The 21,830-nt window shown below is 38.9% G+C and overlaps 1 protein-coding gene across 3 annotated transcripts in view; it reads left to right on the top strand.

Moving 5' to 3' along the window:
• Positions 1 to 18,636, top strand: part of STAMBPL1 (STAM binding protein like 1) — a 44,483-nt gene extending 25,847 nt beyond the window's left edge. The window contains exons 4-12 of one of the 3 annotated variants that reach the window (XM_019738936.3): positions 1,614 to 1,831; positions 4,058 to 4,133; positions 5,817 to 5,912; positions 8,036 to 8,393; positions 9,495 to 9,619; positions 12,679 to 12,816; positions 16,488 to 16,600; positions 17,499 to 17,598; positions 18,302 to 18,636. In XM_019738936.3, the coding sequence (XP_019594495.1) occupies positions 1,614 to 1,831; positions 4,058 to 4,133; positions 5,817 to 5,912; positions 8,036 to 8,393; positions 9,495 to 9,619; positions 12,679 to 12,816; positions 16,488 to 16,600; positions 17,499 to 17,598; positions 18,302 to 18,358 (1,281 nt within the window). In that variant the 3' untranslated portion in view covers positions 18,359 to 18,636. The remainder of the gene's footprint in view (positions 1 to 1,613; positions 1,832 to 4,057; positions 4,134 to 5,816; positions 5,913 to 8,035; positions 8,394 to 9,494; positions 9,620 to 12,678; positions 12,817 to 16,487; positions 16,601 to 17,498; positions 17,599 to 18,301) is intronic. The other 2 variants (XM_019738963.3, XM_019738942.3) reach the window with 2 other exon arrangements.
• Positions 18,637 to 21,830: the final 3,194 nt, after the last annotated feature.

Genomic DNA, 21,830 nt, shown 5'->3' with positions numbered 1-21,830 from the left:
AGGTCAAAAGAGTAATAGAAGGTACCAGAGGCATGATCTGCTTTTCACTTCTTGGGGCCTTGAGAAACGCGTTTATGGCTCTCTGGTTATGTATTAAACCTTTTGAAGCAAGAATCATTCCAGGTCTGTTCAGGTTCTATCTGCTATAAAATTACCACCAACGTAGACCAGATGGCATGAGAAAATCTGCAGATATCTAATTCACCATCCATACCCTGTTCTTGAAGATTGGTTCAGTAATTCATGGCCAGACTAAAACTATGTCAACCTTGATTTCTTTTTTTAATTTTTCTATCGATCTTAATCAAATGCTCTGCCCACACTGTAGTCAGACTTTCAACCTACGCTGACTGAGTGAAGGGGATTTGGGAAGCTGAATTTGCTCTGGGCTAACTCTGTCTTGGAACATCAAAGGATGGTAGAGTTGTCTAAGGCCGTGCTTCTCAAACCATAACATGCCTAAGTGCTTCTGGGAAACTAGGTAAAACTCCAAGCCCACCTGTAGAGATTCTGAGCCTGTCCATCAGAGGCAGGGCCTGATAAGAATTTGTATTTTAGATACACCCAGGTAGATGATACTGCTGCTGCTGGTACAGGGTCCACACTTGGAGAAGCACTGGTTTGAAGTAGGGGTCCATAAACCATGGTCTGAGGGTCAAATTCACCTGCTTGTTTTTGTGAATAAAAATTTGGAACACAGCCAGGGTCATTTGGTTACATATTGTTTGTGCCATCAGAGCTGAATGGCTGCCACGGCTACTGTGTGACCTGGCAAAGCCTAAAATTTTGTGCTGTATAGTCTTTAAACGAAAAAAAAAAAAAAGTGTTGACTTGTTTGCCTTTCTGAAACACTCTTTACTGAATAATTATCTTGAATGTATATGTTCTGTGTTTTTCCAAATGTGTACAGATGCTGTTTTTATTAACAAAATACACATGTATTAATATCACTGACTTTTTTTCTTAGTAATAATTATCATTATTTTTCAGTCAGGGATGAATTAGCAGTGTAATTACTATTATGTGGAGGTCTAAGTGTTGTTTTATGTTTAAAAAAAGCGGGGGGAGGTGTCCATATGCTTGAAAAGGCTTCTCTAGGACTTATTAGTAGAGTTTTACTCACTTTGTGAAGATGCAGGTAGGCCCTGAAACTTCTTATTAAACTATATACATTCTGGAGGAGGGCTGAATTCTTATAGTAACCTCGAATCCAAGCTCTTTCTTAGAGACCCTTCAGAGTAGAATGACATGAGCCTTACCCTGGCAGGAATTCCTCTCTTGGCCTGCTTCACATGGCCCGGGAGGGAAACATCCAGGAAGAAATAAGGGCCAGTGATATGTTGCTTAAAATGACTTACAACATTTGCATACTCAGGAACTGCTACCCAACAGAGGTCTTACCCCCATAAAAATGTATGCTTACCCTGGAGATGTGTGTGGTTTTGGTGTGTGGATCACATGTGGAAGCAAAACCACCTCGCTTTTAGCATGTGAACTCTTAGGAAAAGCTTTCCTGAGGCATTGTTGTCAGGTATTTAGTACAGAAACTACACCCATAATTTTCGTCATATTCATTTCTTCTCCTAATCAGAGATTCACATTTTGCTTTGCAGAAAAAGTTAGCTGCCATGCCTGACCATACGGATGTTTCCCTCAGCCCAGAGGAGCGCGTCCGTGCCCTCAGCAAGCTTGGCTGTAATATCACCATCAGTGAAGATATCACTCCGCGCCGCTACTTCAGATCCGGAGTAGAAATGGAGAGGATGGCCTCAGTGTATCTGGAAGAAGGAAACTTGGAAAATGCCTTTGTTCTTTATAATAAATTTATAACGTAAGTCTTGTGTTTTGGAGGTCTCTGAAATGAGAGAATTGGGAAAATAATTTACGTGATATCTTGATGAGGCAGTTTGGGTGCCAGGAATGTTTTCATGTTTAGATCAATTTTACAATCTCCAAAAACATTCAATGTGTAGGGTTTAAAATTACTGAGTAAATGTCCTCAAAGGCATCTCCACACTCTCTGAGGCTGAGGAATGAGAAGAATGTCAGGGATGCGATGAGCACTGGGATGTAAGATACCCTCTCAAAAGACCAACACGCTCACTTGCATGTTCCTGTCTTTAATACTCTGCAAATAAAATGTCTTGTTTCATGCCATTCCTCCCCCACAGGAAGATAAGCTTTATGAGAGCAGGAACCATATTGCAGCTCCATCTCCAGCACCGGGAACATGCCATGAATGTTTTAAACATTTGTTTTGATGGGTTTGAGACTAGGGGGTAAGTTGGCAATCACAGACAGGATCTGAGTCAGGGATAGAGTGAAGCAGCCAGTTTCACATTGTAGTTTTGTGTTGTTGTTTTTTTAAAATTTATTTAGCTGTGTAATAATACTGTGTATAAAATAGCTTCCAAAATGTTGCGTGAAGATGGCTACCTCAAAACAACCATGTGAAAATATACTTCCCACGAGATAGATATGGTTAGTAACATATCCTACTTTAAGCGTTAACAGAAAAGGGATTTAGATTTTCCTTACCAATTTGCCAACTTACTGGTTGGGAAGATCTGTTACCAATAATTATTTATTCTAAGGTGAAACTTTTATTTTTAGTTTAGTTGAAAATCACGTGTTGATTAATTTCACTAGTTCAGTTGGGGACTTAACCTGAGAACATTGGAAAAGCTGATGTTTGGCAACATTTGGCATACCTAGGAAAATCACTCTTTTCTAGAAAGTTAAGCAATAAATATGAAATTTGAGGTTATCAATTGTCATTGATAGCACATGTTTTCCAAAAATTTTAATTTCTGAACTATTGTAAGTTAGTTACCAATCGATATGTTTCTTCTTCACCTTCTGCTCGAGTTTTGCACATAGTCTTCTGAAATTGTTAGGTGCAGTAAAGGTTAAAGGTCACTATACTCTCTGAGTTACTGAGTAATCAGAATATTTCATTTTCATCTGTCATTAACCATGTGATAATTTGTAATTCACTTATCTTCCTTGGGCCTCAATTCCTTGTCTACAAATGAAAGACTTATGGGTGAATATCTCTGAGGTCTCTTCAACTAAATGTTAGTGACTTTAATCCTTAGGCAACCAACAATTCGTGTAGCCTCTTTAAGTCTTAATTTTCTCATTTGAGAAATGAGAGTTATGGTACCATTCCAGTGCATCCTATAGGTGAGATGATACACGCATGTGTGATTTGTAAACAACAGAGTGCCAATAATTATAAGGTATCACATATGAGTTGATCAACACTACTATTTACAGCCCATTGTCATCTATCAAAGAAGGGCTATTCATTTATTTATCAAATATTTATTAAGCATTCATTATGACCTGGACACTATTCTGCAGGCTGGGGAGACATGAATAAGAAAAAGTTATGGAAGCATTATCTTATGGAAGCAGTATCTTCACTTTACCCGGACGTGATACACCTGACTTGCTCTAGGGATTTCCCTTTATTTCTGCTTCCCTTGTTCTTCAAAACGATGATGAAAAATAAGTCCTAATTAGCACCACCTAGGAATTCTGGCTGTCATTTCTCTTAGTTATGAATTTTCAGTTAAGAGCTTTTGACATATACACTGTGGCACTACAGATTCATCAGTGGTCTTTTGAGTCTTTTTCAATGGTGAGAAGGGATTACATCGATCTTTCCAAACTCATATTTTTACCCGATCCTCTGTGTTGCCCGCTGCACACTTAAGTAAGAAGGAAAATCCCACTAATCAATATGTATATATATTTCATTTCTGGGGGGAGTAAGTACCCAGGACCTGAGAAAGACCAAAGCGATGTGGTCTATTTAGGCCACCTCCTGACCCTCTTAACATCAGTGCTTAGTGTGCTGAGCTTAACTACCCTGTAACGCCCAAACCATACTCAATGTCAACATTTGATGGAAAGGCAGGTGAAATGAGTAAAGGTTAAATAATTTATTAAACATCTCCTTTTTGAAAAGGAGGCTCATTCTCATATTACAAACCATAATTGAGCTTTTTCTGTCATATATTGCTAAGAACATGTGTTTTTTCTTCTCCAGCTTGTTTGTAGAAAAGCTTCCTGGCCATCGAGATTACCAGCAATGTGCAGTACCCGAAAAGCAGGACATTATGAAGGTATTGTGGGGTCGATTCTCCCTTGTGGGATCAAATGCTCCACAAGTATCCATTATTGATTCACCACCCCCCTTCCTTTCCTCCTGCATCTCATCCTCTTGAGAGCTTAAGCACAACAACTTCATTCCATTAGCCATGATGTTTCGATTTCTTCTTAGACGTTTAATCATCATTACTGAGCCATTGTGGGATATCTAATTGAAACTGGGCGGCGGAAAAAAAAAAATCAAGAATGTGCTCTCACTTTATGGCATGAAGAAAGAATTATCTCACCATTCCTCCCAGACATTGAGAGAATGGTTATCTTTCCCTGTACTTGTTTGAGACAGTCATTTTGTCTGGTTTTGATCATTCCATGAAGTCCCGAACTACAAAACTATTTGAAAATCACTGTTGATTATTAAGGCATCCACAGAGTTCTAGTTATTTTCTTTCTAATAGATAATAAAGTGTCTAGGGGGTGGCCTGGAATATTCTCAGATAAGCAACATAGGTAGTTTCAAATATCTTTAGCTGAGAATATATCCTTTTAAATAACATTTAAAAATGTATTTGTCTTAAATAGTTTGAGTTGATCTTATACGAAGAAAAGTAAATAATATATACAAAGCTAATCACAGTATGAAATTTTAAATAACTCTCAAAAGATATTTTACCATATAATGGAATAAAGGCTCTCTTACCCGTTATGTCAGGCCTGAGGCTGCTTGTAAACAGAACTCAAATTTTGTCAAATGGTTATCTACATTTTTTTAAATTTCTGTACATACTTACCTGAAGGGTCATTAATTTCCATGCCTCTGTGTAGCATTTCCCCTCAATTCTGTTATTCGTTCAACTTCAGAGAGCTCTGTTTGGAAACCACAGGTCCCAGGCTGTCAACGTGACTCTTTTACTCTAACTTAGAGTCAGTTTTAGTTTTACTTGTAGGAAAAAAATCACCAAAAGCATGTACATTTTCTTTGTTTATGCTTGTTGGATGGATGGATGGATGACAAAAGAGTAAGAGAACAGAAATTTTAGTGGAAGAGCCTGGCTAGAGTCAGGAGTTTTTGATTCTAGTCATAACGGGACCACTAGTTAGTTCTATGATACTAATCTCTCTAGGCCTTTGTTTGTCTCATCTCTAAAAAGGGGGAGGAAGTAAATTGGTGCTTGGAGTAGATCAGAATTCCCAGCCATTAAGAATCCCTGGGAAGTTGTTTGAGATCTAGATTCCCCAACCCCTTCCCTTCTGATAAACGTGTTGATTCAGTAGATCTGGGATTAGGCCTGGGAAGGTATAGTTTTGTGAAAAGCACCTCAATGCTTTTTATAGTCTGTCGAGCCTAGGAGTCCCTATCTATCATGTTACTGGGTATCCCTTCTAAATATGATGACATATCATATACATACTGTGGAATGTGCAGTTACAAACCCACTACCTAAAAATTGGGTACCTATCTAATCAAACTAGCCAATGGAATCAATAAAGGTCTTACAAAGGGCATAACTTTTCCCCTTCCCTACTGACAAGTTATATTTTGGAACCCTAGAAAAGAGAGATTTATTTTTCCACCATCATCTTTGGTTACTTGTGTCTTGATTTCTAATATACATACCAGCTGTTTTTTTTCTCAGCTGGTGATGTGAAAGACTTTACTGAAAATCCCACTAATCAATATGTATATATATTTTTAAAAGAAACTGAAGGAGATTGCCTTCCCAAGGACAGATGAATTGAAAAAGGACCTTTTAAAGAAATATAACGTAGAATACCAAGAATATTTGCAAAGCAAAGTAAGTTCAATCGGTACCTTTCTTTCATGACTGTTTTCTGTGCAAATATTTTTTGAATTTCAATTTCACGTGAGTTTTCCAAAGGTCTATGCATTTAAATTAAAAATTAAAGATGCAGTGATGTAACACCAATAAAAAATTCATGTTGATGTCCAGGTTAAGCACTTGCACCAAAGATGTGGTATTTTTATTTCCCTACAACATCTAATAAAGTGATGCCTTAGAAAAATGGATTTCCCACAATGATTTAAATAGAGCTTTTTGACCAACTCTTGTCAATGTAACTTTGAGCCGGGTGACTGCTCTTTGCTGATGAAAGGAGGCAGTAGGAGGTAGGCGAACAGCATGTGGTTTCTGGTGCATCTAATTATGCAGCCCTTGGAAATGTGAATTCGATTCTTGAATATTACAGTCAGTATTACATGGAGATGGAATAGTAGATAACCATATGAGTGAAATGTAATTGTATCACCAAAGGGTGGTAGCTTCTGCATTCTTATCTCATAGTGAAAATGATAACGATGTCTGAGACTGAAAGACATTGAAAGGAGAAATTGACCAGTCAGTCTATAGGATATTCAAGTTCAAGTCATGAATTCTTAATGTTTACAGCATTACTATAAAGGTTGTTTTACTTTTTTTTTTTTTTTTGTCTAAATATGTTTTTATGTGCTCTGGAAATTGTCACCTCGACCAACTCTCACTTCCATTCACTCTCATGAACTCTGAACATGGTCACAGAACTCAACTTTCTTTGAGCATAGCCAGAAACCAGGTTTGAGTGAGGCCTTTTGGCTAAGTGACAGACGGAACGTTGAAATCAGAAGATTCCCTCAAGTGTGGGTATTGATTTGATTTGAACTATGAAAAATAAAAATGATTTGGGAAGCTCAGACAACGCAACAGCAAGGGAGAGAAAAACCCAGTTGTCTCCCTGCCACGCTCAGCAATATGTCTGGTCGTCCCATCAGGATCTCCCTGGGGGAACGGCCTGAGCAGCTAGCTGTTTCACGGTCTGCCTTTGGTGATACCAATTACTTCACAGTCCACAGTAGTAGCCCACGTATATGATATGTGGAAATCTCGGGGGAGATAGCGTGGCAGCCTTTATGCCTAGGAGAGATGAGCAGACACACGTCAAGCCCTTGCTACAGGCAGCACCAGTATTACCTGGGAGCTTGTTGGAACTGCAGAATCTCAGGCCCCACCCCAAACCTGCTGAATCAGAATCTGCCCTCCAAGACCCAGGGAGATTCGTGTGCTTATCCAAGTGCTGCTATAAACCTTGCCCCCTTCCCCCACTACCTTACCGTAGCTCCCCAAATCTAGTATTCATCAAAATCATTTGGGGAGCTTATTAAAATTCTGAATTTTCTCACCTACTAATGCTTGGATGTTTTTGTTAAGACTGGGGAGCTTGGGAATCTTCATTTTTAACAAAATTCCTGGTTGGTTCTGCTGTTGGTGATTGGACCACATTTTGAGAACTGTTTCTTAGTGATCCTCCTTCTCCATAAAGTTCCAGCAGTATGAGTTCTAGAGTCAAATGAAAAGGATTCTAGGGCAGCACTGTCCAATGGAACTTTCTGTGATGACGGAAATGTGCTGTGTGGCGGTCCTCTCTGGTATGGGAGCCAGGAGCCACATGGTACTTAAAATGAAGCTAGCAGGACTGAGGAACTGAATTTCTAATTATTTAATTTGAATATATTTAAATGTAAATAGCCACATATGGCTGGTGGCTACTATATTGAACCGTGCAGTCTAGGATGATACAACTATTTCTGAGATATTTTGTTCCATGTGGTTTGGCCGGTCAGGCTGAGCAGACCAGCCTGACCTTGATTTTCTAATATTTAAAAGCGCAGGGGGATAGAGGGAACATGATTGTCATGGCCTGTCTCTGGTACACTATGAGTGGATTTAGAACTGCTGCCTGCATCAGATGAAGGCGCTTTTACCGTGATGTTATATATGTTCCTCACTGTCCCCTGAGTGTCCCCGGGGGCAGATTGGGTATCTGGCTGTGTCTCTCTGTCTGCTAGAAGATTGAGTGTCTAATCCCAGTTGGATGTTTGTGCCTTGGAAACTAACCTTTTATTTTGACAACCACATTTTTTTAGAACAAATATAAAGCCGAAATTCTCAAAAAACTGGAGCATCAGAGATTGATAGAGGCAGAAAGGAAGCGGATCGCTCAGATGCGCCAACAGCAGCTAGAAACAGAGCAGTTTCTGTTTTTTGAAGATCAGCTCAAGAAGCAAGAATTAGCCCGAGGTCAGATGCGAAGCCAGGAAACCCCAGCGCTGTCTGAGCAGATTGATGGGAGTGCTTTGTCCTGCCTTTCCACTCACCAGAACAATTCCTTGCTGAATGTATTTGCCGATCAACCTAGTAAAAGTGATGCTACTAATTATGCTAGTCACTCTCCTCCCGTGAACAGGGCCTTAAAGCCAGCTGCTACCCTAAGTGCTGTTCAGAGTAAGTGTGTGACCGTGCCCCTGCAAGACGTTGACTCTCTTCTAATGGAACCATATTTCTGGAACATCTGGGAGGGTTCTCCTCATTTCATAATCAGTTGTGGTAGGCCCTCCTCCGTGATGTGTACATGTAGACAGAATGCACCTTCCAGTGTCTTATGGTTTTTACTATATGTCCCTTAGAATTCAGACAACATCATGTGTCCCCCGAGAGAGCAGAGATTCTATAATAAATGGGACTATATTAGGTCGTGGTACAGAGATTTTAAGTGAGAAGAATTCCAAGCATTTTTTTTCCTTTCATGTTATTTTAATTGAGAAACACATGGATCTTAAAGGTAAACACTTACGCCAGCGAGGAAAAAAGATGTTGAGAAACTTGTTTGTCCAGAACTTGCTCAGCAATTTGAATTTAAAGGGTTATCCTTTCCCCAGGCCAGGAGGATCTTGTACACTTGGGTAGTTAACCTCCAAATGGATTCCTTACTTTTGCCAACAGTTAGTGCTGTTTGCTACTGTCATCAGTGCTGGCAAGTTTTCAAAGTCAAATGGGGAATTCTTCCCAGCAGACACTGTCAGATGGAGTTTGTGTTTCCGTTTATGTTAAAAGACTTATGATAAGCAACCATTTTATAAATTTACTGCTAATTATTGCTGAAAACATTATCCTTTTATTTATTACCAACTTTCATAAAGAAAGACATAAGTAATATATGGGAAACACAACAAAGAATATTCATCCCGTGTCTTATAGGATATGAGACATGTTTTTTGCAGCCTATGCACTTAACAGTATATTTGCGTTGTGCCAAAAGAAAACTCACACATACCTGGAAATCGTTCATCTAGGGCATGAAGATATGAAAGTGCTGGCATTTGGCCACTTGTTTATAAAGTAATTTATATGCAAAAGGTAATTTTACCTTTCTCCTAGTCAATATTTACTTTTAAGAATATTAAACTAACTCACATGTGGAAAATAGAGCACCGGATAATTTCATTTTTGATATTTGTGTTTACTTATAGTTGCTTGCCAAGAACAGTTTTGAAGGATGGAATGTAAATTTGTGTTTTAGCTGCTGCTTCCTTTTCTGTTTCTTAGATTTAGTGGTTGAAGGACTGCGATGTGTAGCTTTATCGAGAGATCTTTGCCACAAATTTCTGCTTCTGGCAGAATCGAATACAGTGAGAGGAATAGAAACCTGTGGAATACTCTGTGGAAAACTGGTATGGTCTTTGTTTTATGTCTCTCTGCACAGGATACTTTCAAAAGTAATGACACTCTTGTGCTAAGCAGAACAGAATAAAAGCATCCTGAAAGTTGTAAATACTATGAAATTAAATAGGCGTAGATTGACTTCATAAAACTATTGTCATTATTCATGGAATTATCTTTCTAGAAAATGTATCATAAAATTTTGGGGATACTATAAATGAGTGTTGTGAAGAATTAATCAAAGTGTAAATTAAATTTTTGTTGAGAAAAATGGTAGATTACAGGTCTTCAGATTTCCAAAGCCATCTAGTTTCCTAAATCAAATTTTTGTTGCAATTGTTAGTTTCACATACATTCATTAATTAACTGTACTTGCTTTTATCTGTGGCAGGTATCATTTTGCCACCCTTTTTCAGGCACACGTGGAATAAAATTAGGGTTTTGTTGTTTTCTTTAAGACTATAGTTTCAACAAACTGAAAACTTGCATATATAGACCATATTTAAGTATGGAAGATTTGTTTTTAACAATTTTTATTGAGGCACAGTGTGTTTTTCCAGGACCCATCAGCTCCAAGTCAAGTCATCCTTCAATCTAGTTGTGGCAGGAGTAGCTCAGCTCTGTCTAGTCGCCATTTTCTTTTTTTTCTTCTAGCTTTATTGAGATATAATTGACGTATAACATTGTGCAAGTTGAAGATGCACAGCATTGAGACATTTGTATATTGCAAAAATTACCACCATAGTGTTAGTTGATACCTTTATCATGCCACATAATTACCATTTATTTATTTATTTATTTTTATTAGTTTCAGGTGCACAAAACAAAGTAATAGTTAGACGTTTATCATTTATATCCCTCACACTGTGTCAACCCCCCTTCTGCCATCCACTATCCCTCTTACATCACACACAGCCAATACATTTCCACTGTCTCTATTCCTAATGCTGTACTCTATTTCTTGTAAGTATATACATATATATATATATATATATATATATATATATATATATATATATATTTGTAGTTGACATTCATTATTGTTCAGCTTCAGCTTCAGGTGTACAGTGCAGTGATCCGGCATCTACATCTTTCCTGAGGTGGTCTCCCTAACAAGACAAATACCATATGATCTCACTTATATGTGGAATCTAAAGAAAAGAATAAGTGAATGAACTAATCAGAAATAGTTTTGGAGACATAGAGGAAAAACTGAGGGTTGCTAGATGGGAGGGGGGTGGGGATAAGGGGGAAAGTGAGGGGTTTAGAAAGCAGTCAGTAACCACAAGATTGCCACAGGATTATGAAAGTTAATTTGGGGAATGTAATCAATAATGTTGTAAAGATTTTGTAGTGTATCCGATAGTCACCATTTTCAATCTTAGTTGCAGAGGGTGCAGCCCACCACCCCATGTGGGAATCGAACCAGCAACCCTGTTGTTAAGAGCTCGCGTTCTAACCAACTGAGCCATCCAGCCACCCCTTAAGTATGGAAGATTTTATCAGGAATGTCTGATGAAAGACAATGCCAAAGTAGAAGGAAATAAGAGGGAAAGATGCGTTTAATTTCCCACCTGCAAGAAAGATGAATAGTTTCTTTGGAAGTTCCCTTTCATAGTCTCTTTTGGGTTTATCAGTCTATATTTCTGGGTCCATGCACATTTTCAGTACTAATCATTTAGCTTGGGAACTGTTGTTTAATTGAATATATAATGTGTTTTATTACACACACATCCTCCTGCTATATTCCAGTGTTGCATCATCATTTTTCCTGCAGGAGAGAGGAAGTACAGGTGACAAGCACAGGAGAATGACCTGCCATCTCCTCTCCAAGCTACCTTATTTATTCAGGGGACAGTGTACAATGGATGCTCCCCCCTAAGGACCATATGTTGTCCTTAGTTTCTTTCCTTCCTCCCTCCCTCCCTCCCTCCCTCCCTCCATCCCTCCCTCCCTCCCTCCCTCCCTCCCTCCCTCCCTTCCTTCCTTCCTTCCTTCATCAGACAAACATTTACTGAGTACCTATATGTACCAGGCACTGTGCTAGGTGTTGTAGTAGCCTACCATAGCCACAGTTTTTGCTACATGACGCATACACAATGCTTGGTGATTAAATGGGGCCGAGTATGCTCAGTGGAAGTGCAGGGTACCATGGGATGTATAACTAGGAAACTAACCTTGTCTGGAGGGTCAAGAAAGGCTTCCCTGAGAAGTATGTTTACACTAGGCCTGAAGAATACATCCAGTTAAGCATGAAGGAGGAGGGTGGGATGCAGGGAAGAGTTGTAACGAAGGCTGAAGGAAGAGTGCCCAGTTTGAAAGAAAGCCCTGAGACTAGAGAGAAGCCTTAGGGCTTTTAAGCCCTAAACGAGAGTGCTGTGGAGAGATGGGCAGCTACTCACAGCACAAATATCTTTTACCTAAGGATCCTACCACCACTTCACACCCTCTTCCTTTCAACTCTTATCTTTTACCTGAGGTGGATAATTTGTTTTTCCTTTCTCTTGACCTAAGTGCAAATCCAAAAGATTACCTTAATTCGGGAAAATCCCAGGGAGTACCCCCAGTAGTAGAAAAAAGTCGTAAGTCTTGACGTAAAATTAAACACAATAAAATGAAAACAAGACCATCAACCTTCAGAAAGCTTATAAATGTCCTTCAGTAACACCATAAAATTATTTAACTAGGATCTCCCTTTCCAAATAAGCCTGCTGTTATTTTGTTCTGATTTTTCCATTACAGATGTAAAATATCAACACATTATTTGTTAACTAAACTTCCATGGGGCCAGCCTGGGATGCTAAATTCCTATTTATGGTATGTTTCCTATCGTGAAAATGAGTTTCAAGCTCCAAACAGCTGACTCAACATTTTGATGACTAATCCATTTTCCAGTTTGGGACTTTGTTTATTAAATGCAATGGGAGTGGGAGGGTGGTGATGCAAGAGATGGGACACTCTAGTTTTGGACGAAAACATTGCACTTCCTATTTAGGTTTTTTTCCCTGTCAAATGCTTGTTTCCCCCTCCGTCAGTAGATTTTATTCTTTTTGCTAATTGTTTTTTTTAGACACATAATGAATTTACTATTACCCACGTAATCGTGCCAAAACAGTCTGCAGGACCAGACTATTGCGACGTGGAGAATGTGGAAGAATTATTCAGGGTTCAAGATCAACATGATCTCCTCACTCTGGGATGGATCCATGTACGTTTGACCTTTTGGGTCTCAGTTTACTTTGCGTGTGTGTGTGTGTGTGTGTGTGTGTGTGTGTGTGTGTGTGGTGTGCTGTTTTCTTCCTTGAGGAAGTTCAGCGTAATTTAAATCGTTTCTTACTTTTCAATTTCTTCACATGTAATAAATCTCATCGTAGTAAAGCATTTTCTTCAGTGTTAGGCCGTGTCTAAATCCATCAAATCTGAATTTGGAGAGGGAAATATTACACTTTTTTCTACCCTATAAAAGTAAAAGAGGGAGTGACATCTAGAAATTAGTGACTCGTTTTGATGATTTTACATAGTGTAATGGAGGCCTAGTCAGATTTTTAACTAATTTGACTAGACAATTATTAATGTTCTCCTTCCCTTTGCCATGGGGCTAAGCGAGATTATTTTAAGAAAATTTTGGAAAACTTTTCTTTTAAACAGGTGTTTGTACATATCAAACAGGGGCCATACACTCCACTGCACCTCCCCTACAGACTAGGGATGTATAAACTTTATAAACAGCCACAGAATAGGACCAAAAGGATGGGGCCAAAACTATTCATTCTGACATCCACCAGGCCATCATAGAAGCAAGAAAGGGCTTAGGAATTAAAAGACATGATATTAAATCGCAGCTCTGCTAAGAATTCACTATAGGAGTGCTGGCAAGTTATTTAAGCAATCGGAGCATCAGCTGTACCATCCATAAAACAGGGATCATAATAATTGACTTCAGGCAATGGCGAGTGTTAAATGAGATAATGTCAGTGAATTTCTTAGCACATTTTTCTAGGGACTCAGAAATTTGTGGCTGTTGGTTTTGGTGATAATACTCAATTTTTCCTATCCTTGGTTTAATCTATCTGGGGGACATTTTTCCATTCAGTCTCACACATCTGGGCCTGGTGTAGGGACAAGTCATCCCACTGTCATGGGATGCTGGCCAAGATATCCAGGATACATTGTGGGGACCTTCAAGAACCCCGGATGAATGATAAGTGACCTTTTTTTTATTTTACTTGCTTTATCGAGAAGTACTGGGTAAGGGCAGGACACATCCCCACATTCACACACACACACACACACACACACACACACACACACACACTCACTCACCAAGCATTTGGTGTGAGGGTGGAAGAGACTGAACTCCCAGCTCCATCTGTAAATTACCATGTGCCGTTGGTCAGGACTCGTACACCTCCATGGCCAGGTTCCCTCATTGACCAGATGAGGCTAATGCAAGCCTTCTCTCCCTCACGAGCTTTGTGTGAGCTGTAAACAAGATACCAGGTTTGAAAGCCTTTTGAAAATTATGAACTGCCTCTCACATACAAGAAATTATTTATAAGGAAGAGTTTGCAAGCTTTTCCATCTCTCTCTCTCTATTTGTTTTACTTAACAGTAAGTAATGTGCCTCACTGTTTGCTTAGAGGTTGCTGAATTTTAAAGGCATAATTTAGTTTAACCTGATTTTCTGTAATAATGCATTTTAAAGCAAAAAAAGAAATTTTAGCAAGGGAATTGTAACATAAACTTAGATAGAATGACAGTCCATTAAATTCACTTACGTCAAAAAGTCAATGTTAGTTTAAAGGTTTTCCCTTATGACCTGTATATATAATGTGTGCAATAATGACATTAAGTCATTTAAATAATGACTTTGGCATAATTCTAGAATTCCAGGGTTTTACTTTTTGTTTATTTCACCATATCAAATTGTTGTGGTTCAATGATACCATTAAAATGTTACATGTCTAAACTTCAGTGGTTGTAATGACTTGTGACGATTTTTACTGACATAGTAAGAGCAGCAAATTCCAGAGCTATTATTTTTTAGATATAAATCAGTCACAGAAAAGACAGCCTCAAACAGAAACAGACAGATCCAGATTTGAGTTTAAACTTCCAGCTTAACTAGCTCTATGACTCTTAGCTCAGTTTCCTCATCTGCAAAGTGGGTATAATAATAGTGGGGATGAGATAATAATTATCTCATCTTGTTGTTGTAAGAATTAAATGAAATAATTCATGGGAAGTGATTAGTTCAGTGCCTGACACATGATTTAGTTGCTATAAATGACATCTGCTAAAATCATCATCATCAGCAGCAGCATCTCTATTTCCTTAGAGGAGGTTGGGGGGAAAGCACCATTCTCCCATGGGAGAGTTGCCCTCCTGGACTAGAAGTGATTCCTCTTGGCAGAAATGAAGGGCTCAGAATGTCTTGTGGTGTGTATTCCGTCTGGAAAGACATTGATGGGCTGAGTGATTTGTCTGTTTCACAGTCCGCTTGCAGCATCCACAGCACTAGAGTTCCTTTGGACACTCCTTATTTTCTCACCACAACATAGAAGGCTCTATGTACTAAGAGACAGTTTCCAGTGAATCAGATAACAGGCAATCAGACCCTCCCACTCATGCCTTCACTGAAGGTTTGGGTTCTAAAGATTAGGATACTTTCCATTCCTCAGTTGATCTACATCTTTGTAGACCAAGAGTTATGTTTTCCTTGCAGGGCACTTATCTTTCTGTAAATAGATAATAACAGATTTTATCTTATTCTAGTAAATAAAGTAGAAAGGAGTTTTAAAATCTTACATTTCTTCAACAAACCATGGTTGTATGTAAAGGTGTGAAGCTATTTCTATGGGCTTGTGGCCTTTAATTAATAATAACGACACAAAAATAACAGCAATAAGAGCAACTAATGGTTTTGATCTTAGTATGTGCTAAGCACTGTTCTAAGAATTTTATATTTTCGTAATAATCCCATGAAGAAATAATTATCCCTATTTTACATTTGATGAAATGGGCATGAGTAGGTTAGGGAATCTTCACAGTGTCATAAAGCTAGTGAGTGATGGAGGTAGGACCCAGACAGAACATGCCCGGGACCTTGGCTTCATGATTTAAATGGTCACGTTCCTTGTTCAAGGATAATCAGAGTTGACTGAGTTTTAAAATCATGGGTGCATGTATTCTTCATACGCAGGTATGAGCCTCTGTTGAGTCTCTCATAAACACAAGTTTGTATATAGCCCAAAACCTGGAAGATAATTCTTTTAATTTATAATCTCCTCTCCCTGCTCATCATGTGGGCATTTACCTGCCATGCAAGGTGAGTCCCAAACACCTTCAACAACTTGGAGACTTTGATTCTCTCATTTGTAGGGGATGGTGATCCACAAAAAGATACACAGCCCCTTGTGGTAAATTTAGTGAAAACTTTCCTTTTTGACCATAGTTTTGTATAAAGAATCTCTGGGTTTCTAGTCCCAGCTCTGCTCCTGACCCGCTATGTGGCAAGTTACTTAAAGGAGCCTGAGGATCCTTATAGGTAAAATTGAGGTAATAATATAAATATGTCCTAGAGGAGGTGTGATGATTAAATGGGGATCTAATTAAAGCCTCTGGCAAATTGATTTCCAGCAGAAAGGACATGAACACTCCCAAGAACCTCTTCTCAAAGTCGTCCTTACTCCAAAGATGCAAAGAGAGAAGGAGTTTTTTAGCAAGAGATTTTTAAAAATCCGTATTTGATTAATGATGGTAAAAAAAAAAAAAAAAAAGGAAACGGAAAAGCAAATAACTAGTTTTCTCTTAGAGTGGGCTGTGGCCTTGGCTAAGACTCAGCTACCCCAATAAGATTGTTCTCTTTTCTTTTTATAGACCCATCCAACCCAAACTGCGTTCTTATCCAGTGTTGATCTTCACACGCACTGTTCCTATCAGCTCATGTTGCCAGAGGCCATTGCCATTGTATGTTCACCAAAGCATAAAGAGTAAGTGTAACTTGAGGGGACTCAAGTAGGGCTTGGTCTGGGGCATCTGGGTTCAAGGGTGTGCACACACCGGGTTGTGGCCCTCAGGCGGGCACACCATGCCCTTGGGAAAAAGAGATTGTGACAGCCGGCTCCCGGGTGCCTGTAGCTCTTCTGGCTTGCTTTTTAAGGCCCATTGGGTGGTAGAATAATTGGTTCCCTTTTTTCAGTTAGCATGACCTTGAAGTGGATGAACTGGACATTATTCTAGTTTGCCATTTGAGGTTTTAGTTCTACTGTATTATTTCCTGTTGTAGGAAAATTTCCAACCTTAGCATAATTACCTCCAAAACCTTTCTAGGTTTGGGAGACAATGATTGTTGTGGAGGGATTAGAAGCAGAGGAGTCAGATAAACGTATGTAGGAATCCCGTCTCTACCCTCAAGTGGTGCGTTTAGCAGGATACCTAACCACAAGACGCTCAGCCTCTTCAATCCCACGAATTGATATGAGGATGACACTCGATGATAGTCTTTGTAAAGGGCTTAACATGGTACCTGGCACTGCAGCCAGCGCTCCATAAATTCTTGCTGTTGCTCTCATCACTATTAGCATTATTAGAAAAATCAGAAATATCTGCCACCTGTAATTTCCTCCATGGGACCTCAGCGTCTCCTCTGTGGTCTCACACAGCAGTTCAGCTGCCTCTTTCCCGTTACGGTCCTGCAGGTGCTTGGGACAGCACTGGCCCCTTCAGTGTTTCTCTCCTCTAGGCCAGTCATCACAAGATAGGTTTAGAAAGTCACCGCAGAGTTCCTAGTTTATGGTTAAGGAATATGTATGCTTGTGCCATTCAGATAAAGCATCTGGAAAACCCAAAGGATCCTTAATTTCGTACTTTTATTTCACCCTGAAACAGCACTGGCATCTTCAGACTCACCAATGCTGGCATGCTAGAGGTCTCCACTTGTAAAAAGAAGGGCTTTCATCCACACACCAAGGACCCCAGGCTGTTCAGTGTGAGTAGACAGTGTTGGTTATTTTTCACAGATACGTTTTTCATCTCTTCTTTTTTTTTTTAAATCAGTATAATATGGGATAAAACATTGTACTGCTTAGTTTGGAGTTTTCTTATCCATAAAATTAATCAATCTTTGTAATTCTGATTTCTTCTCATTATTGGTTTATTTACAAGGGAATACCAGTATTTCTATAGGAGAGTTGATTGTGCCTTAAGTTACCTTTCCATGTATGTATCTTGATGATATTTAAATACAGTTTTCTTCAGACTCCAAGTAAGCAAACAATTATTAAAGAAAATGATATTAAATAGCTCAGGAATGATTTCTACTTGATGTGGCCACATTAATTTTTCATAGCGGTTTAATGAAAACTATAATCAGACTTCTTGATTAGCTTTGTATAGCCCCAAAGAGACATTATTTAACTACATTTTTTTCTTTCTAACTACTTTCTGGTGGTTCTTTGTCTGTAACATGTGAGAAAGATTATTTTGAAGTTAGTATTTATTTCAAATGAAAATTACTTGGCAACCTCTGTAAATATTTTCTTGTTGTTGAAAATGAATAAACATGATCATATTTGTTGTGATTAGAAGTATTTTCAAAATTAGGTACATTTCTAAATTAGCTAATTCATATTCCCTCTCTAAAGAGAATAATGTGAAGCATTGCGATGTAAAGCCAATTTTTTCTTTCCTAGATATGCAAACATGTGTTGGTAAAAGACATAAAAATAACCGTGCTGGATCTGAGGTGATATGTTCCGAAGATTAGCACCATCAACACCAGATACCTACTTATGGACACGTGGTTGCTGGATTTTCTTAAAATGTTTCCAGAAATGACTGATATTTTATATTTATACATTTTAGATCAGAAAGTTTGATATTTATTGCTCTTGCACATTTTGAAGTTTTCTTTTTGGGTTGTTCTGTCTCAAGAGTGGTCACACTGGTGTTAAATCAATACCTATTAATGTACCCAGATACTATGACCAGATAATAAATTGTGCTGCAAACAGTAACATGACCAGTATTTATAGAGGCCTCTGCATATGTTTTCAGAGCTTTAGATGTTTTGCTGTCTTTATTTCTTATTCCTATAAAATGTAATTCCAAACAAGAAATTCTGAGCACGAGGTGCTCTCCAAGAAGGCCATCTGTTTCTTCAGCCTGTTCCTATGGTAGAAGATGAGCAGTTTCCATATGTGAGAAGAAACATAGCTGCAGATGGCAGAGCCAGTCCTGTGTTTTCAATGTCATCATGTCCCAGGCTCAGAGATTGTGTCTGCAGTAAATCTTAGTTTAGGATGCCAGAATATCTACTCAGGGATCAGGTGTCAGAGGGTTTGGGTAGCAGACAATTCATTAACTTTATTGAGAGGACTAAAAGTAGAGATGCATGGGAGAAGAATTAAAAAAAAAAAAAAAGACTCAGATAAAAGTGTAAAGCCTGTTAGTCAACAGAGGTGACAGGGAAGATAAATGGGGCATAGGAAATAACTGGTAATTCTCAGCCAAAAAGGAAAAATAAGAAAATAATTTGGAAAGAGCACTTGTAACTTAAAGTATCTATATATATCGTGTTTCCCTGAAAATAAGACCTAGCTGGACCATTAGCTCTAATGTGTCTTTTGGAGCAAAAATTAATATAAGACCCAGCCTTGTCTTATATAATATAATATTTTACTATAAGACCGGGTCTTATATAATATAAGACAAGACCGGTCTTATATTATAGTAAAATAAGACTGGGTCTTATATTAACTTTTGCTCCAAAAGACGCTTTAGAGCTGATGGTCCAGCTAGGTCTTATTTTTCGGGGAAACATGGTAAATCAATGCACAGGGAATAGCAAGAAAATTGCATTCAAACTGGGGCAACATAAATACAATGTTATGGTATTACTAAGGGCTTAGAGTGGGATTTGTGACTGTACTCAGATAATAAAAGTATTTGCCTGGATCAAAAGATATGGATTAAATAAACGGAGTGGAAGATTTACGTGCTATGTTGGCAAGTTGAATTGGTAGGAACAATCTGAGGGTGGAAACACTGTAGAGAAAATTTACCTGCAAATATAAGGAGGGAAGGATGAAGTGATATTGTTGAAGGAGCAAAGTCCAGCCATTGCGGCTGAAAGGAGATAGATACTTTCTTCTGAGAACCTACAGAAGACTGACAGTGATGACACTCTGAACTATCCCATGAACAAGTGAACATCATTTTTAGCTAAAAGCAGATCATGATAAACCCTGGGTTTGCTTAACTGATTGTTTAATTTCTCTGTAGAGGATTTAAATGTTAACCAAAAAGGAAATACAAATGGATGTTGCATTGACAGAAACATTGGAGAAAAATGAATACATTGAGAGATATCTATAAAGGGATTGTTTTGGGAATACAACATTCCCAACGACCCTATGGGGGTAACTTAAAAGGGACTAATGAGTGATGCATATAGAGAAGTCCTTAAGAAATCAAATACATGCTATGGCACCCTAGCAGTCCCAGTGAGGTGAGCACAGAAAGGCAACAGAGAAACCAGCCTGGCAACCCAACGAACTCATTGTTACGCCTGGGTTTCAAAGGAGCCTGTGTGAAAGCTGGAATGCTCGAATGAAGCCCAAGAACAATTCTGAAAGTGATAGATAAAAATTGGCAGCTAGAAAAACAACACAGGATAACAAAACTAGAACAATTTAGTAACAAGTTTCATGTCCTATATTCAAGGGAGAACAATCTATGGATTGGGGGAGTACAGTGCCTCACAGTGGGGGAGCTCTACGCAGGGTGAGGGCGAGTTTATGGAGCTTTAGAAGAGGCAACCCAGAAACAGGGCATGATTGGCAAGGAGGTTGGGGATTTCCTTATAAGGCCGGCAGGTCCTATTTTTTAGAGTAAGGTGAGCCAACTAACGCTGAGTTGGATGACTGTGATTGGGGTAGGTTTGGTTTCCTTGACAGGTGTTTTCCTGTAAGTGCAGACTGACTTAGGTTTAGATTTGTGATATGGCCACTTGGGTCAGCCTCCATTTGTGGGTCCTGACATATGAATTAACTTTATCAGAATTAACATAGCTTCTCTGGGAACAATTTATGCCACACAGTTCTATTTCATTAATAAGTAGGAGTATGATTCTACAGATCAGGAAGGGGTGCAGATGTGCACAAAAGCAGGACAGCAGAGTCTTTTGTTCTACAGTCAGAGCACTTGGGTTCGAGTTCTAACCCTGCCATGTACAAGACAATGCTTTATGACAGTGTGAAAACCAGAATGCAAGAAGCTAATAGGCAGGGCAGCTTCTGGGATATGGGCCAACCATGTAGCCCACCTTTCCTAGTTTTAAGTGTCCCGCTTACTGGGGTATTTGCTCTGTCTCACTTTGCCCTTGTTTCTAGCTCTTATGCAAGGTAAGCCCCTGTGATACTGTGATTTATAAGAAAAATGTATTTGGTCATTCAGATGACCAAAATATATTTCTCATATATAATTGGTCTTCCTCCACAGTTCCTGGCTCTTAGCTCCCAAAACCCTTAGAATTTTCTGAGCTTATATGAGTGATGGGAGTATCTTTAGTCATAATATTTGGTTTCTTTGTCCTCAGTTCCTGAAAATATTTCAGAGTGATAAAGGTGAAATGGGTATTTTTTAATTCATGACAAGCCCCTTTCCACCACAACTGGATTTATGTTAGTAAGGTGACTTTTGGAAATCACCTAAGCCTGGGGCTGGTTGCCAGGGGAACCAACCATGTGATTAGAGAGTTGGAACTTGCAGTTTCCACCCCCTGATTTCCTGGGATGGGGAGAAAAGCTAGAGGTTGATTTGATCACCAATGACCAATGATTTAGTCAATCACACCTATGTAATGAAACTTTCATAAAAACCTAAAAAGAGGGGAGTTCAGAGAGCTTCTGATTGGTGAACCAGACTGTTTTCACATGCTACCGGGCCCCAAACTCCATAAGGACAAAAGTTCTTTTGTTCGGGACCTCACACTATGTATCTCTTCCATGTGGTTGTTGATTCATATCCTTTAATATCCTTTGCAATAAACTGTTAATCTAATGAGTAAACTGGTTTTCTGAGTCTTGTGAGCTGCTCTAGCAAATTAATCGATCCCAAGAAGGGGTCGTGGGAATCTGATTTATAGCCAGTCGGTCAGAAGCATAGGTAACAACCTGGACTTGCAGTAGCCATCTCAAGTGGGGTGGTGGGGACAGTCTT

The sequence above is a fragment of the Rhinolophus sinicus genome, chromosome 15, assembly GCF_057876585.1.
Source record: "Rhinolophus sinicus isolate RSI-liver-muscle chromosome 15, RSI-T2T, whole genome shotgun sequence".
Classification (NCBI taxonomy): Eukaryota; Metazoa; Chordata; class Mammalia; order Chiroptera; family Rhinolophidae; genus Rhinolophus; species Rhinolophus sinicus.
This window is presented reverse-complemented; position numbering and strand designations above follow the sequence as displayed.